This window comes from Struthio camelus, chromosome 4 (genome assembly GCF_040807025.1).
Source record: "Struthio camelus isolate bStrCam1 chromosome 4, bStrCam1.hap1, whole genome shotgun sequence".
NCBI classification, from domain to species: domain Eukaryota; kingdom Metazoa; phylum Chordata; class Aves; order Struthioniformes; family Struthionidae; genus Struthio; species Struthio camelus.
The window spans coordinates 25,277,717-25,292,756 of record NC_090945.1 but is presented as its reverse complement, the minus strand read 5'-3'; the positions used below and the strand labels follow the sequence as shown (position 1 = coordinate 25,292,756).

At 36.5% G+C, this 15,040-nt stretch overlaps 1 protein-coding gene across 7 annotated transcripts in view; it reads left to right on the top strand.

The window, feature by feature from the left end:
• The window catches only part of SGMS2 (sphingomyelin synthase 2), a 60,800-nt gene extending 49,385 nt beyond the window's left edge, over positions 1-11,415 (top strand). For all 7 annotated transcript variants that reach the window (XM_068941952.1, XM_009689382.2, XM_009689383.2 and 4 more), the window contains 5 exons: positions 975-1,626; positions 2,510-2,627; positions 4,392-4,545; positions 7,222-7,388; positions 8,160-11,415. In XM_068941952.1, coding sequence (XP_068798053.1) covers positions 1,172-1,626; positions 2,510-2,627; positions 4,392-4,545; positions 7,222-7,388; positions 8,160-8,363 — 1,098 coding nt within the window. In that variant the 5' untranslated portion in view covers positions 975-1,171 and the 3' untranslated portion in view covers positions 8,364-11,415. The remainder of the gene's footprint in view (positions 1-974; positions 1,627-2,509; positions 2,628-4,391; positions 4,546-7,221; positions 7,389-8,159) is intronic.
• Positions 11,416-15,040: the final 3,625 nt, after the last annotated feature.

Sequence of the window (15,040 nt, the reverse complement as noted above, 5' to 3'; positions counted from 1 at the left end):
TAAGCAGTATCACAGGACTTCAAAGGCTGGGAAAATGGCAATTATTTAAACTCCAGCTGTTCATGCTCTATAGATGAGAGTTGTGTTCCTTCTTTTCTTGGTAGAAAATGTTATAAAAGGCATGCACTTACCTGATGAAAACTTCAATGGAGGCAGATTTTACTGAATTTCACAAATGCAGCCTGAAATAAATCCTGTATGATAATGAAGTTTGCTACTTGTTCCTGGTTTTTTAGAATCTGTACAGACCCCTTTTAAAGGAACTAAGGGGTAAATACAGACCCATTTGTACTGTCTTACCTATGGGTTACCATAACTAAGGATTCAATCCAGAGGTATATTTCTTAGTTTTCTGAAAATTTGCACCTTCTGTAGTGTGTACTACGGCAGTTGCATGGATGCATTGTTACCTTTTTTGGCTGAAATTTCACTTCCAGATTTAAGAAGTAGTAGAGCCAGCCATTGAGTGAATTTTCTGGAGAGATGTAACACTTTACACATTATAAAATCAAATCCTGTAGTAATGTTCTGTTTTGTCCCATTCCCTGGACTAACAAGACTGCCTGATCTGTATGGACAAACTGTGTTAACATCTGCAGCAATCCCATAGTTAAGGAGAGAACTTGTAAGTTATAAAACTCAATATTGATGCAAAATGATTTTGTCTTAATCCCGACGATGAATAAAGCAAGTGCTGTTATGCTCATTAGGTCTGTACCATATCTTTAGAAAAACAAGCAAAAAATTCTACATCGATATTAGCTCCTAAACTCATCAGGCTTATCAAAGGTTACTTGGTAGAAATTGGTTTTGAGTTACTTCACAATAACCACCTGTCTTCAGTGTATCTTTTGACTGTGTGTGTAAGTAGAATTGGTTGAAACTTGGAAAAAGCGTTTTGAGATTTAAGTTGTTCATGGTATATTACCAGTTGTATGGGTCTTCAGTACTCTTTTTTTTTTTTGCCAATACAGCTTTAGGGGGAAGAAAGACCTGTCTCCAGGGTTTGCTTTACAGTATCTGAATAGCAAAAGCACGATGAACACTTAAGGATTTTACCAGAAATCAAAAATCATCTAGAAACAAGTACATTGGACTTCAAGGAGTGAGACTTTAAAGAGAGCCTGGATATTGGTAAATAGTAAACGTGGTTTGGCCAAACAGCTTAGGAATGAATACCATTGAGACGGCAAAGCTTGAAGAGCATATGGAGGGTCAAAACAATGACACTTCAAATGGCTACGCACGACCTACTCTCTCTATTAGTGAAGAGACCAAAAATGGCAATAGCAAACCAAAGGGTTTGTCCAATGGCTTGCGCAAAAGCACAAAGAAGTATCCTGACTACATCCAAATTGCTATGCCTGCTGAATCTCGGAACAAATTTCCTCTGGAATGGTGGAAAACAGGCATTGCCTTTGTCTATGCTCTCTTCAATTTGATTCTAACAACTGTCATGATCACTGTGGTCCATGAGAGAGTACCTCCAAAGGAGCTTAGCCCTCCCTTGCCTGACAAATTTTTTGATTATATTGATCGTGTGAAATGGGCTTTTTCTGTATCAGAAATAAATGGAATGATACTAGTTGGATTATGGATATTCCAGTGGCTGTTTCTTAGATATAAGTAAGTAGCTATATTTTTTTTTTCTCTGCATGCTTTGAAAATGTTGGTTTTGCTTGTTTACTGTGGGTAGCACCTAACTTGCATAGCCTCAGCATGACTTGCAATGAAAAGAAGTAATTCCATATTGTTCAAAAGAAATCTTATGATAGAATCTGTAGTAATATGGTAGAGCAGGGTTGGTAGGAAAATGACAAAGGGATGACTTATTTAGAAAATGTTGCAGTGTCTGCACTGGATATGCAAACATGAGTTTTCCCCCTACTTACTGAAGAGGTTTTTAATCTGAATTTCTGACACTTACATTTACTAGTCAAATTTATTCTGGGATTGTGCTTTCCTGAGTATGTTAGTTTTATTGAAGTGTCTATGTTTAAACAGGAAATCCTGGTGCTGTGTGTGTGGAGGAGGGGGAGGATCGCCAACAAAATAAACCCCACAGTCCCTAGAACTAAACTAAAACTTTTTCCCTTGTTTTCTCAATTTGCTTAAAAATAGATACTTTAGAATTGTCTGCTTGTGTATAATGTATGATTGAAATGAGAAGATCACTGAACTGAGCAAAATGATTATTGTACCTGACAGCACACCTAAACTGTACACCTAAATTAGACTTGAGGCCAAGCTAACTTAGGTGCGGAGGAAACTTTGTAGCGGTTATGTCATCAATCTGACATGATCTAGTAAGACCAAAACCTGAAGAAATTATTTGCAAGGAATGTGTCTTAATATACTACTTACTGTATTTGATTTAGCCAAGTGTGTGGCGAGAATCAAGGGATGGAGCTCTTTAATTCTAGAGATTTAGCCATCTAGTGTAATCTGGAGCTTAACTTTACATGTATCCTGCATATGAACTTTCTTCCCCCACCTCCTTACTTTTCAGGTCAATAGTGGGACGCAGGTTCTTTTTTATAATAGGAACTTTGTACCTGTACCGCTGTATTACGATGTATGTTACCACCTTACCTGTGCCTGGAATGCATTTTCAGTGTGCACCAAAGGTAAGAACCTTCACTTCATGATACTGGTCTTAGTCTCTGTCTGAGTCCTTATGGTTCCTTAGAACAAATGAGATGCATTCCAGACATTAATTAATAACAAAAATAGTTTTCTATTGACATCTTCAGAAATGTAGAGATGATCTCATGGAACCAAAAGTTGCATGGAACAGTAACAACTTCAAGGTGGTGTTGCAGTTAACGTACTTTAAAGCAGAGTATATACATTGAAATGGTACTGTTACCAAATTAGTGAACTGACTTCCTGTGTATGTATAATATATGTTTTAAGGGAGAGGGTTGGTTATCACGTGCTTTGTCCTGTTTCTCAGTTCTCAGCGACAGACTTGTCAAGAGCTGTCTGAAGACCTTAGGTCAGCTGCCTATCCCTGCCAAAAACCTAAAAAATGTATATACATGTGACTAAAAATTTAGTAAGTGTGTGTATGTTTCTACAGAGAAACATACACTTAAATAACTGATGTTTGTACAATCATATTTAAAAATCTATTGGTGCAGTTAACAAAATTCCTTATTGTCACTACTTATTGGTTTAGATAACTAAAAAAGCTGTAGGCATGTGATGCTTTGAGCTTTTCCTCACAATAAATGTAGAGCAAATACTATCATGGCAGCTACACTGGGGAAAAAAAAAAAAAACAGTATTTGAGGACAAACACGTTGGTTATGCACTGAGAAGACAGACATTTTTGAAGCCTAAAACTGTTGCTGGTTAATTCAGGGGATAAATTTGTCACTACTCGGGTAGGGTCTCATCAGTCATGAGGTATGGAATTGTATTTGTTCTATTCTTTCAGATTTGGGACAAATTAATCTAGCCACTATGTTCCTTTCTTCTGAATCAGCATCTATTTGAAAAAGCTTTATTTACAGATCATTATTGTAAAGCCTAAACTGTTGTTGGTCTACTTTACCTGTAGTAGACTTCGTATGGGGGAGAGAAGCAAAGCTAAGCTTTTTTTGAAAATGCATTTATGTTACTGGTATCAAAACAAGGTGAATTACCCTGTAAGAATGTTAGAAGTGCGTACTACAGCTATGGGAAAACTTGATAGTTTCTGAGTTTTGTCTTGTGACTATTTTCTTTCTGATTCTAGAAAACTTATCCCTCTAACCAGAATTAACTCTTTGGAAAAAATAGAACAGCTAGGGTGCAGCTGGCAGTTTGCCTAATAACTGAAGGAATCAAACTGATTCTAATGCATGTTTAAAAACCAAAGAATTCCTGTAAAGGAATCATGACTTGAGTTTGTAATCAAAAGTAAAATTAAACAAGCTTAAGACTTTTGTCTTGTAGAAACGTTGCTCAACTCTGAATAGAATGACAGAGCTGGTATACAAGGCTGTACTATTGGAACCACTGTTGAATGGTCTTTATCCATTCCATTAGTGACCATTGTGCAACACCTGATATTACAAGCAACATCTATGTTGTTTAACCTTCTGTTATATTCTTATCTTATTCTGATATAATGCCTATTTTTAAAAAAAAGGGTAGATTTAAATGCAAAATAACCTAGGAAAGCAGATAGCATGTTAAGGCGTTACCAAGCTGATCTTCAGTAGCTGTCAACTTTATAAGTACGTATGCTACTTGTCTGAGATATGTATGGAAGAAAACAAAAGAAAATAAAGGTAAGTGTCTCCTTTTCTTTCTGTCTCCTCAACTCCATGTATATTTGGGCAAAATGTATTCAAATCACGTAGTGCATCCAAATTTTCTTGCACTTTTTTGTGGTGTTACAGTTGAATGGAGATTCTCAGGCAAAGGTGCAGAGGATCCTGCGACTGATTTCTGGTGGTGGTCTATCCATAACTGGATCGCACATCCTGTGTGGAGACTTCCTGTTTAGTGGTCACACTGTGGTACTAACACTCATCTACTTATTCATCAAAGAGTGTAAGTTATGGTATTTAAATGTATTTTTGTTGTCCAAGTTTGTACTGGAAAAAACACTAGAGGGAAGTGCACATAAAACCCTTGTGTATCAAAGGCTACTGGTCAGCTGTACATGGACTGTACAAGTGTAAAATCATGCTTTTGATTGTAGAGTGAAAATGAAATGTGGAATAGTAAGAGTGGTATGGGCTTTAAGGGTTTAATGTTGCTAGACACTTCACTTCTATTTTTATATATATATTGTGCTTACTAATTGAAGCAAGTTAAGTTTTCATTAGTCATTGACAGGTTATTCAAATTATGGGTAAAAGATGCTGTAGTTAAATATGCAAACTAGCTCTGTGCAGGGTGCCTCCCATACCTTAGGTTTTGGGATTTTTGTGGTTTGAACACAGGGCTGTTGCACACTTGTATCACATCTAGAAGCAGTGCTATTTCTTCTAAGGGTGCTCTGCATCAGTTACTCTGAACAACAAAGCTGACTCATGCTCCTTGGATATCTTCTGCTAGAGACTGCTCTTTACACCTATTAAGCTGATAACAGTTTGGCAAGCACATGGAAGATGTAATTGGTTTCATGGTTCCTCCTTTGCTTTGTAGTGCTATGGGGTGGGGGGAATCCATCTGTGCTGCAGGCACAATATTTGGTGCTCAGTTCTCCAAAACTTCAACTTCCAAATCTGATAAATGGTAAGCAACCCTTCTACCCTTGGAGCTTGACTGTTCATTACTGCAGTAGTGTGGAGTTTCATTTCCAGTTCTCATGTTTGGGATGCAACCAGTAAGAGTAGACTAATTCCAAACTACGCAATTGCTAGCTTGGCTTGTGGGAATGTGTAAATTTCTCTGAAATAAAAATAAGACTGGCCAGTGTCAGTTGAACGCCTTCCTTTATTAAAATGTTGAGGGAGAGAAGCGTTGCAGCGCTATGTTCTGCCTTAAACTAAAAAAAGCCTATTTAACTTAAACTTGAAACCTTCATTATTTGTAATCAGTTAGGTGTGTAAAGAAAATATCTACTGATGCAAGATGTGCTTCTTTAAATACTGACTTAAGATAATTGATTGTAGTGTAGATCCTAGTTAGGTGAACGTTACTGGGATAATAGCATATGTAAATAATCAGAATTACCAGAACAGTATTAAGGAAATAGCTTAATAGACTTGTTTGCCTTGTTTTGTGTATGTTATAGCAGCTTAATGCTGGTCGCATTCTCTTTTGTATCTTTAGTGCCAGGAAAGATGAAGATAACCCAATCTTTTGGGAAAGTCTCAATTTGTGCACCTTTTATGATAAGGAGTTGGAAGAATGTATCTTCCAAACTCATGTAATGAGCTCCCTGATTGTTGCCCATGTGTTTGCCATATATTTCAGCCAAGTCCTGCTTTATAATCTCTGCTCTGGAAGTGAAAAATACATAGTTCTCCCATTCCTGTCTCTTGCATAATTAGCAGGAAGTTCTCTAAGCAAGGGCTTAAGATATATAATTGTTCTGAATTAGAGGTTGCATTCTCTTCTGCTCTTTAAGTCTGTCTTTAGTATGAGATGTATGTGGAGTTTTTCCATCATTACTGGTTTAGTGGATTTTTTGTTCTGCTCAGTTCCTCTGTTTAATCCTTTGCTGCTGCTGCATTTACTGTTCATCCAGAGAAGTGCAGAGCAGGTCTGTCTTCCTTTCCTCACATCCTAGCTCTTTGCCCAGAACAGTGAATTGCATTTCTAGCATTGGTGTGTCATTCTTATTTGCAGCTAGTTTTATTGACTTTTTGAGGTGACTTGTTTTTTAAATCAGTAGATATGGACTAGTCTGTAATATTTTTGGAGAGACTTGAGAGGGTTTACTGTTTTGGGACTTTCACTGAAACTGAAGTCCTTTTGTAGTAACTAATTTGACTCTCAAACTACTTCTGAGCAGGCTTGCTGAGATCAGTAACTTGTCTGCCTGTATCCTGTGAAAAGTAAGACCGCCCATTGGGCGAGAGGGGAAAGGATGCGAAACTTCACACTGGGAGTAAAATGAAGCCCAGTAGCCTGCCAGAAGTTATGAATGGTCATTGTGACACCCAGGACACTTTTTCAATGGGGAAAGAAAAGGGGGGAGGCTGGATGACTTAGCTGCTGAAGTGGCTTAAATGAATCTTGAAGAATAGCTTCACTCACATTTGCTGATATTTAATGAAAGGGTGTAAATCCAAATACTTTACTTTCCTATATACTGTATTCTGCTTCACAGAACAGAGGTTTACTGTAAACTGGCTAAAACTTAGGAATAAAAATTTTTTAATATATGATCTCTGTTTGGCTTACATAACCTCTGTTCAAGTCAAATGTCTAGAACTTAACTTGAGCACAGAGACTGTAAAGAGCAGAGAGTCGAAGCACCCAATAAAATGACCAAAATGTACGTCTTACCTCAATTCTGTCCCTTTTCCAGTTAAGTCACAGGGTATATGGAAATCCTAATTTGACTAGAAAACAGGTCATGGTGCTATCTACCTAACCACAAACCCATCTTGGGCTCACTTTGCAAAATAAGAGGATGTCAGTAAGTTAGCTTAGTGCTTTGTCTAATTTTTGTCAAAATTAGATCTCATCTGTGTGTGTTAAAATTTAGCAGCTTTGTGTTTTTTTTCCCCCCTCCCTACTGTGGATTTTCTTTACCTCCCAACTTGACAGATTCGCCACGTCACTTCTGGTGGTATCACTTAATCTGCTGGCTGATGAGTGCTGCTGGCATAGTTTGTATCCTTGTTGCTCATGAACACTACACTGTAGATGTCATCATTGCTTACTATATCACCACACGGCTCTTCTGGTGGTACCACTCAATGGCTAATGAAAAGGTGAGTGCTGAATATATCTATAATCAATATGTAGCCTGCATTGTTGGTTCTGCAAAAAGACCAAAATCAGTTATTAGAATTGAAATAAAAACAGAAGTTCCATATCAATGTTCCAATAAATTGGGCAAGGAGTTTGACTTTATGGTTTAAGATGCTCTTTCTTCATTTGGGACTGTTAAGTTTAAAAAAGCCTGCATTTTGGCATTAAAATGCTTTAATGTTTTATTGCTGTTCTAATGTAGAGAATAGACCTCAACTATCTCATATTGTGAATAAAACAGTAATTGAGTAATAAAATTTCTATCCAACTTAAATTACCAAAAATGCCATTGGCAGTTCTGCCTTAAGTGTCACTAAAAGTACCTGTCCAGAAGGTGCAAGTGTACTGGTTCAAGTACGCTTCTGAGTAGGAACACAGAATGTCAGCTCTCAAGCTGCTTTAACCTAGTTTTCAATTGGTAGTCATCGGCAGAAACATGATACTTGCATTCAAAAATACTTGGGTGCTTTGCCTCTCTAGACTACGTAGTTCCACCGTATCCCCTTAATTGGGTTAAAGATGCTCAGTTATTAGCATACATTTGGACTATGATATGCTTTCTTTCAGTGTTACCAGGTTTTTCAGGCTAAATATACCTGTTCTCTGCATAAGCACATTCAAATATATTGCAACTGTTAGTCATCCTTATGCCTCAACTTAACTGATTATAATGCTTTAAACTGATCTTGTCTTTGTTTCCTTTTCCTCCTTACTGGCTTGTGCCAATACAGACTTTAAAGGTATCTTCACAGACAAACTTTCTCTCTCGAGCATGGTGGTATCCAATATTTTATTTCTTTGAGAAGAATGTGCAAGGCTCTGTTCCTTGCAGCTTCTCCTGGCCGATATCTTGGCCTCCCAGCTGCTTCAAATCTTCATGCAAAAAGTATTCACGGGTTCAGAAGACAGGAGAGGACAATGAAAAATCTACCTGAAGAAGAGAAGGGAAAGCATCTGCTCTGTTTTTTACCAAAACACTAATGCTGTAACCAAAGCTCTTAAGAGGACTACACTGTAACTGAAGAAGTGGACCAAACTTCTGTGCAATTGATTGGAAAGACAATTGTAGACAAATATATTGCTATTTCATGTTTTCTTATCCATCACACTGTACAGGCCTATTCTTCTCTTCAGTGCTAATAGAATGCACCACTGCTGGGATTTTTTCCTTAAAGAAAAAAATGGAGCAGGACTTTGCTTTACAAATGAGATAGAGGTGCCAAAGAACACAACACTTTCATTACTAACGGTCACTCATCCACAAGAGCACCCAAAAATCTCATCTTCAGGGTTCTGGAGTATAAGGGCAAAAAAATGTTAAAGGCACAATATCTGTGTATTGAGGTATACAGAAAATAACACAATGGTGGGAAATGTTTTGTTGCATTATTCTTGCTAATGAAGGTAAGACCTTGCATGACTGGTACTGCTGGAAGCGAGCCCTGACCTTTCTTTTTTTTACACTTATCGGAATGAATATTCTATGACCCTAAAATACTACTACCACCACTATCTCCATGTAGTCTATTATATACCAATTTTTACATTTTTATTAATAATTTTATATTTAAACTGCTGTGCTACCTGGTGACTTTGCAAATTAGGAATAGCTGCTAACATCAGAGCTCAAGGAGCCTAAAATTTTATTTTTAAAAAGGATATACTTTCAAAGTCTAAATCTCTAATTGCAATTTGGGCTTGTGTATAGCTATACAGTGCCTATTGGTGTATGTATACATATGCACACCAAATGCATACACTGCTGTGTAGTTAAACACATTAAACAAACTACTTAACTGAAAAGAGTGTTTGGACTGTTCTTAATTCAGGCAAGTCCTGTAGATTTCACCTGCTTGAGGAATGCAAGGCCAGGTCCTAAATGGGTCTTTTTTCTACACTCCCCCTTAATTTTAGTAACTTTCTCTAGCTGAAACTGTTGCAAGTGTGCTTGGGATCCATGGTTCTGCATAGATTTATTTTTTATTTTTTCCCCTTCCCCCCCCCTTCCCCCAAACCTCTTGGCACACACTTCTGTGATTTATTTTAAAAAATGTGCCAAGGTGAACAGTAGCATTTCTTTAATTATTACCTGAAACCATTTCATATTAAATGGCACTGTGGTTTAACTCACATGCAAATTGCTCTTTCCCAGAGTTTTAGTCCAACTAGAATGGCTATATAAGCATGTTGTTTGAGAATGTAGGAAGCTACCATGGTGTAAGCATGTAACAAAAATGCAGATTAACAGCTACCTGGTTCTTGTTGGTTTTTATTGTTTTGTATTGTTGGGAAGTGAAGTAGAAAATTAGCATACCATGTTCAACTGTTTATGTTCTGTATTCATTTCTACAGTTACTCATTTTATTTCCAAATCTTCAGTAAAATCTGCTAGCAGAGGGAAAACTGCATAAAGAACTAATATTAAGAAAATGCTGCTTATTTTTAAAATGTCTTGAACTGAGTGGCAAGTGTGAACATAGTTTAATTAATGACAGCTTGTTTTTAAAAAGAATCCAGTTAAAGTAATAAAATGCAATATAGTATTCAAATATGATTTTTTTCAGTTAAAAGGATCAATTCCTAAAGTTGTACAAGAGACTATTAATGTGCATTTCAAACATTTTTGTGCGTTATCAAGTATAATACAATAAACAATGTTCCTTACAAAACATCCTTGGTAAAACTTAGAAAAGAAAGTAGTTCTGCTGATGTTTGGTTTTGTTTTTTAAAGTGAGCTTCTCTCTATATAGAAATCTTTATTTTTTAAAATGCCCCTAGAAGTTGTGTAGAGACATATTCATGTTCTCATTTGGCTGTTCCTGGCAGAATTTGAGCAGTTTAAAAAGCCAATCTCAGAACACTTATAAGATTCAGGAAAAACTGCTTTCGTAAATGAATTGGTACAGTGTTGGTCTATAGACCTCCCAAAACGCTTGTTGTATCAATACAACTTCATAGAGCATAATATTTTTTTTAAAGCTGAATTCTAGGCCTTTTATCTTAAACATGGTCATATTAAGCCACCCCTAGTAATGCTATCTTTTAAAAATCATGGATGAATTTCAGTAGTGGTAAGCATGCCTTGAATTAACACGATGAAAATCATTCCAGTAAAGATCTGAAACAATTATCTTCACCTGATGGCTAAGTAATAAATACTTTGATAGCCTAGATATTTAATTAGCTAAATAACCATTGCTGTGTCTCAGTGGGATTTTTGTGATCTATCAGTAAAGTACAGTTTCCTCATTCAGGATTTTTAACACTTTAAGTTCTGATTTCTGGAAGAAAGTATGATAATGAGGTAGAACCAAGTAAATGTTTTGCTCCTGTTAGACAGTGTGAGCTTTCATTTTACTGCTAAACTTGGTAGAAACTTCTATTGTAGTTTAAACATCAGCCTTGGCTCAAACAATTTAATTCTTGTTCTGGCTCAGCCCTGCTTTAAGTGCTTAAACTTTCTCCATTGTATCGAAGACCTCAAAGGGGGGTAGGTGTATGTTGGGTATGTTTGTGACCAAAAAGAAAGTCATACTTTTCCACTATGTCAACAAGCTTTAGTTTGCTCTTGCTGACTTAAGTAGTATAGTTTGAAGACGTTTAAAGCTTGTGTGGAAGGTGATGAAATGGGGTAAGTAATGCCATTTTCTAATGCTTCCATAGTAGTCTAGCTGTTACAAACCACAGCTGTCACACAAAAGCTATTGATTAAAAGAACATATTGATTGTTGTATTCAAATATTTATGAAGGTGAAAACATGGTCTCATGCTAAGAGCGAAAAGGATTACAATGGATAAAATGAAGAAAAGGAGAAAATAGGAATAATGTACTGGTCAGTTTTGAGTGTAGGCTCTTATTTGGGCTGTATATGCCCAAGTATGTATGTTACTCTAATTTTTCTTAGAGTTATAGTAGTAATGCTTACTTACAGATGTCAAACTGCACCTGTACTGTGATTTTTAAATAAAACACTTATTTCTACTTAAGAGCATTTATGTTGAACTTCTCAGTCAGCCCTTCCCCCCAACACTCACTCACTCACTGTAATGCCTCACTTAAATCCAAGGTTTCTTAAGTTCATATGCAAAAATGAGTTTAAAAGGTTAACTTACACATTTAAAGAAATGTGCTGCTACATGGTTATACTATAGATGCTTAATAGCCAATGCCAGAGATAGCTTAACATACCCTTGAAACCACTGTAAACTTAAATTTCCATGGTATGTGCTTAGCACTCCCATGTGGATGTAAATGGTATTAAATATTAATCATTCTCCATTTGCCTTTCCTTGGAAAGACAGGTGCAGTTATAGTAGCAAAAAGCTGTACTATAAACATTGCTGGATTTGTTTCCTTCTCTCCTCTTTTCTATGAGAGAGGAAAAATCAACATTTAATAGCCTTTATATGTAAAGATGATACTACTCTCATATAAATGAGAAATAAGGCTCAGTAAAAGACAGAGCTGGGATGTATTTTAAGCAATGAGAAAGAATTTTCTTGCTTAGATTACTGCAACTCTTACATGTATCTTAAATCTCAGTCTGTTTGAGCTCTCAGTTTCTCCCATCATTCGTATCTGGTTGAAGAGTTTATTCTGCCTGTATAAACTATTTGGTGCACATGCAAGGTAAAGTTGTCTTTATTTAAAAGGAACTTTCCCATGGTTGGTTTTTTTTTTTTTGTAACTTAAATGACCTTGGTTCTAGCTCATCTTAGATTGTGTAAATTTTTAATTACTCCCTGAAATTAATCAGATGTACTAAGCAAATACTTAGAATTTGGTGGTTTTACTGGCTGATTACATAGCTGTAAAACTCCATTGTTATTTCAAAATATATAAAATGTTTTGGACTTATCTAGAAGTCTTCTATGAACATAATCAGAATGACGCTGTAAGATAGGACTCTTCTGTATTCAAGTGTTATGTCAGGCACTGTAAAATCAATGAGTGACTCGAAATCAGTTACTGAAAGAAGATCTTAAAGGAATACTTCTGTTGAACACTAAGCAGCAATGTTCATTTGAATAAGTGCATGTAAGAATGTCCCAGTATGCCATTAAGGTCATTTTGTTTACAAGTTAACCTTTATAAACTACTTTCATGATGCTTCGAAAAAATTCTGCTAAGAGGCTAGGACTGAAGGCTAAAGGGTTTTGTTTTAGAACTTGAAAGGAAGGAAGATGGAAACACTGAAGCAGATGGTGATTGTATGTTGGTTTTTTACAGCAAACTGAGCTATAACTACACTAACTTCCAGGTAATGTCGAACTAAACTGTTTCTGTGCACTAGCTAGTGCCACAAAAAACATACAGCTGGAAGGTAGCAGGCTGTAATAAGTGCTTCATTCTACAGTATAGCTGTGCATCTCTGGTGTGGAATGTATTGATTCTCATGAATAACCTCCAATATAAGAAAAACTCAGATTAGGAGATACTTGCAGATTTTTAACTATGTAACTGTGATGAGCAAGCTTTCGTATGTTTTTCCTCCAAGCTGTCGCTAACAGTTTCTGATGAAAGAACAAACTGCTATAATGCTTAAATGTACTAAAATTTGTTCTAGCTGGCTGAGGTTTCCATAGATTTTTACAACTTAAATAGTACTAACCTGGAATGCAATATGTAAGAATTTCAGGCTAGGTATAAATAACTTAAATATTGGAAAAAGTTCATCCTTCAGAAGATAATTATTCCTAACAAACCCCTCAAGTGCCTGAAAGATATTTTAAGATGAAGTAATGACGTTGATCAGTTGCTAGTGTGAATCTTAAGTACTTCTTGTTGCTGAAGATGTGTTGTTTTTTTTTCATGGTGATAACTATTGGTTTAAAAAAACACCACAGTAAGGCTTGGTATGTTTTCAGTACAAGCTTGATTTCCTAAGCGCTTGGAATTTAATGAATAGTACAAGAAGGTTATTTTCTGTGGTTATGTGCTGTAGGCTAATGTTTACCCTAAAGCTCCAACCCACATAGGAGAGGCTAAGATAGCAGTTTCTGGAAGAGCTAGTTTTTGACTTTCTAAAGTCAAATGGCTATTCAGCTGTGTGCTGCAGACAGCCTTATCCATACCATAGTGAACAAAGATGTTGTATTATGTCACTTTATTTGCTGGTGGTCGCTCTTTTTCAGATGATACTGTGGTGATGCTGTACTGGTTGGGCCTGCCCTTCCTCTAGATGAGGAATGAATGTTTTTGTCCTTTACTTGTTGTGTGGTTGGTCAAAACTGGTTTTACTCTTGGTAAATGTCAATGAGGAAAAATGTAGATCCATTGTATCTGTAGTAAATATAAAAATCCTTTCACTTTTTCAAGTCCCTTTGTATGGGTTTCTTCTAGCAGAAATATATATTTTAAGCCATGCATATATGCTGTTAACTTCAGACTTTTGTATTTGCATTCTGCATAGTAATGTCTCTAGGTGGCTAGCATTTGTAAGAGTGCAGAGACTTATTACAGGAGAAACTTATTTGTGCCAACAGACTAATTTTCATAAAATACAATTATTTTGAAATATGTTTGGGAGGTTTAGGGGACTTTTTTGAGCCTTTGATTAAAAAATGAAGTTGTCAAACTAGCTCAAATAGAGGCATCCTGAGCGGTTGAGGACCAAGTACTGTGTGTGTTAGGGGTTTCCATTACATAACACTATATTGGACGCAATGTGCGGACTTCACTGTATAGAAGGATAAAGTAGGTGGTACCTATATAGCAAGCTGTTCCATCTTTCCTTATCTTGTTGGGAGCTCTTCAGATTGAGGGTCCAGTGCCAAAGATGGCAGTAGCTAGAAAGTGTATTGAAGATCACTTCAGTTCTTCTAGTAGATTCTTATTTGTAAGAGGCAGGCAATGGTTAAACTAATCATCTGAGAGCTCTGTCCTAATTCAAGAGTATAGTAAGTTGATACTACACTTCAAGCATGCAATTAGCACTTAAAATAAGTGGATTCCCCCCCCCCCCCTTTTTTTCTTTTCCTCTTAATTAGAGGTGGTAGGAATACTGAGACTAAGCAGAAAGATGAATTTTCCTTTGCATTTGTGGTACTTCTACTAGTGAAGTTAGTGTATGGACCTTCAAGGATATTGTTGAGCTTACTTCAACTCTCTTGTCATTTTGGATAACTTGTTATCTGTATCTTTTTACTCTTGTAAATGCTGGTTTTGCATTCCACTTCTTCCATAGTTGCAGCCACTCAAAACGCTGCATGTGTATTTTAACTTGGGCTGCTTTGGACTCCTTTTTTCATCTGCTTCCATTAACTGCCTCCTAAATAGCTTGATGCAAAAGAGCATGTGACCTAGTGTCAATTTTTCGGCGCTCTCAAGGCAGAGATGTTCTAGTCGAACACATTTTGAAACCTGGAACTATTTTCAAGTACAAAATCTCTAGCACCTGGAATATACTTCATATGTCAGGAATCAGTTGCTTTGAGAAATTCTTGCTCTGTAAATGTTAGTATGTTGTTAGTATTTATTTTAATTCGAGCGAGCTTGTGTGAGATATGACAAAGTCTGGCTGTTTTGCAAGGTTGGGGTCACACCAAGGAACCTGGAAGCAAAACAGGAAATACTGATTTGTTAGCTGCAGTTCTCACTGCTTTCATGTGA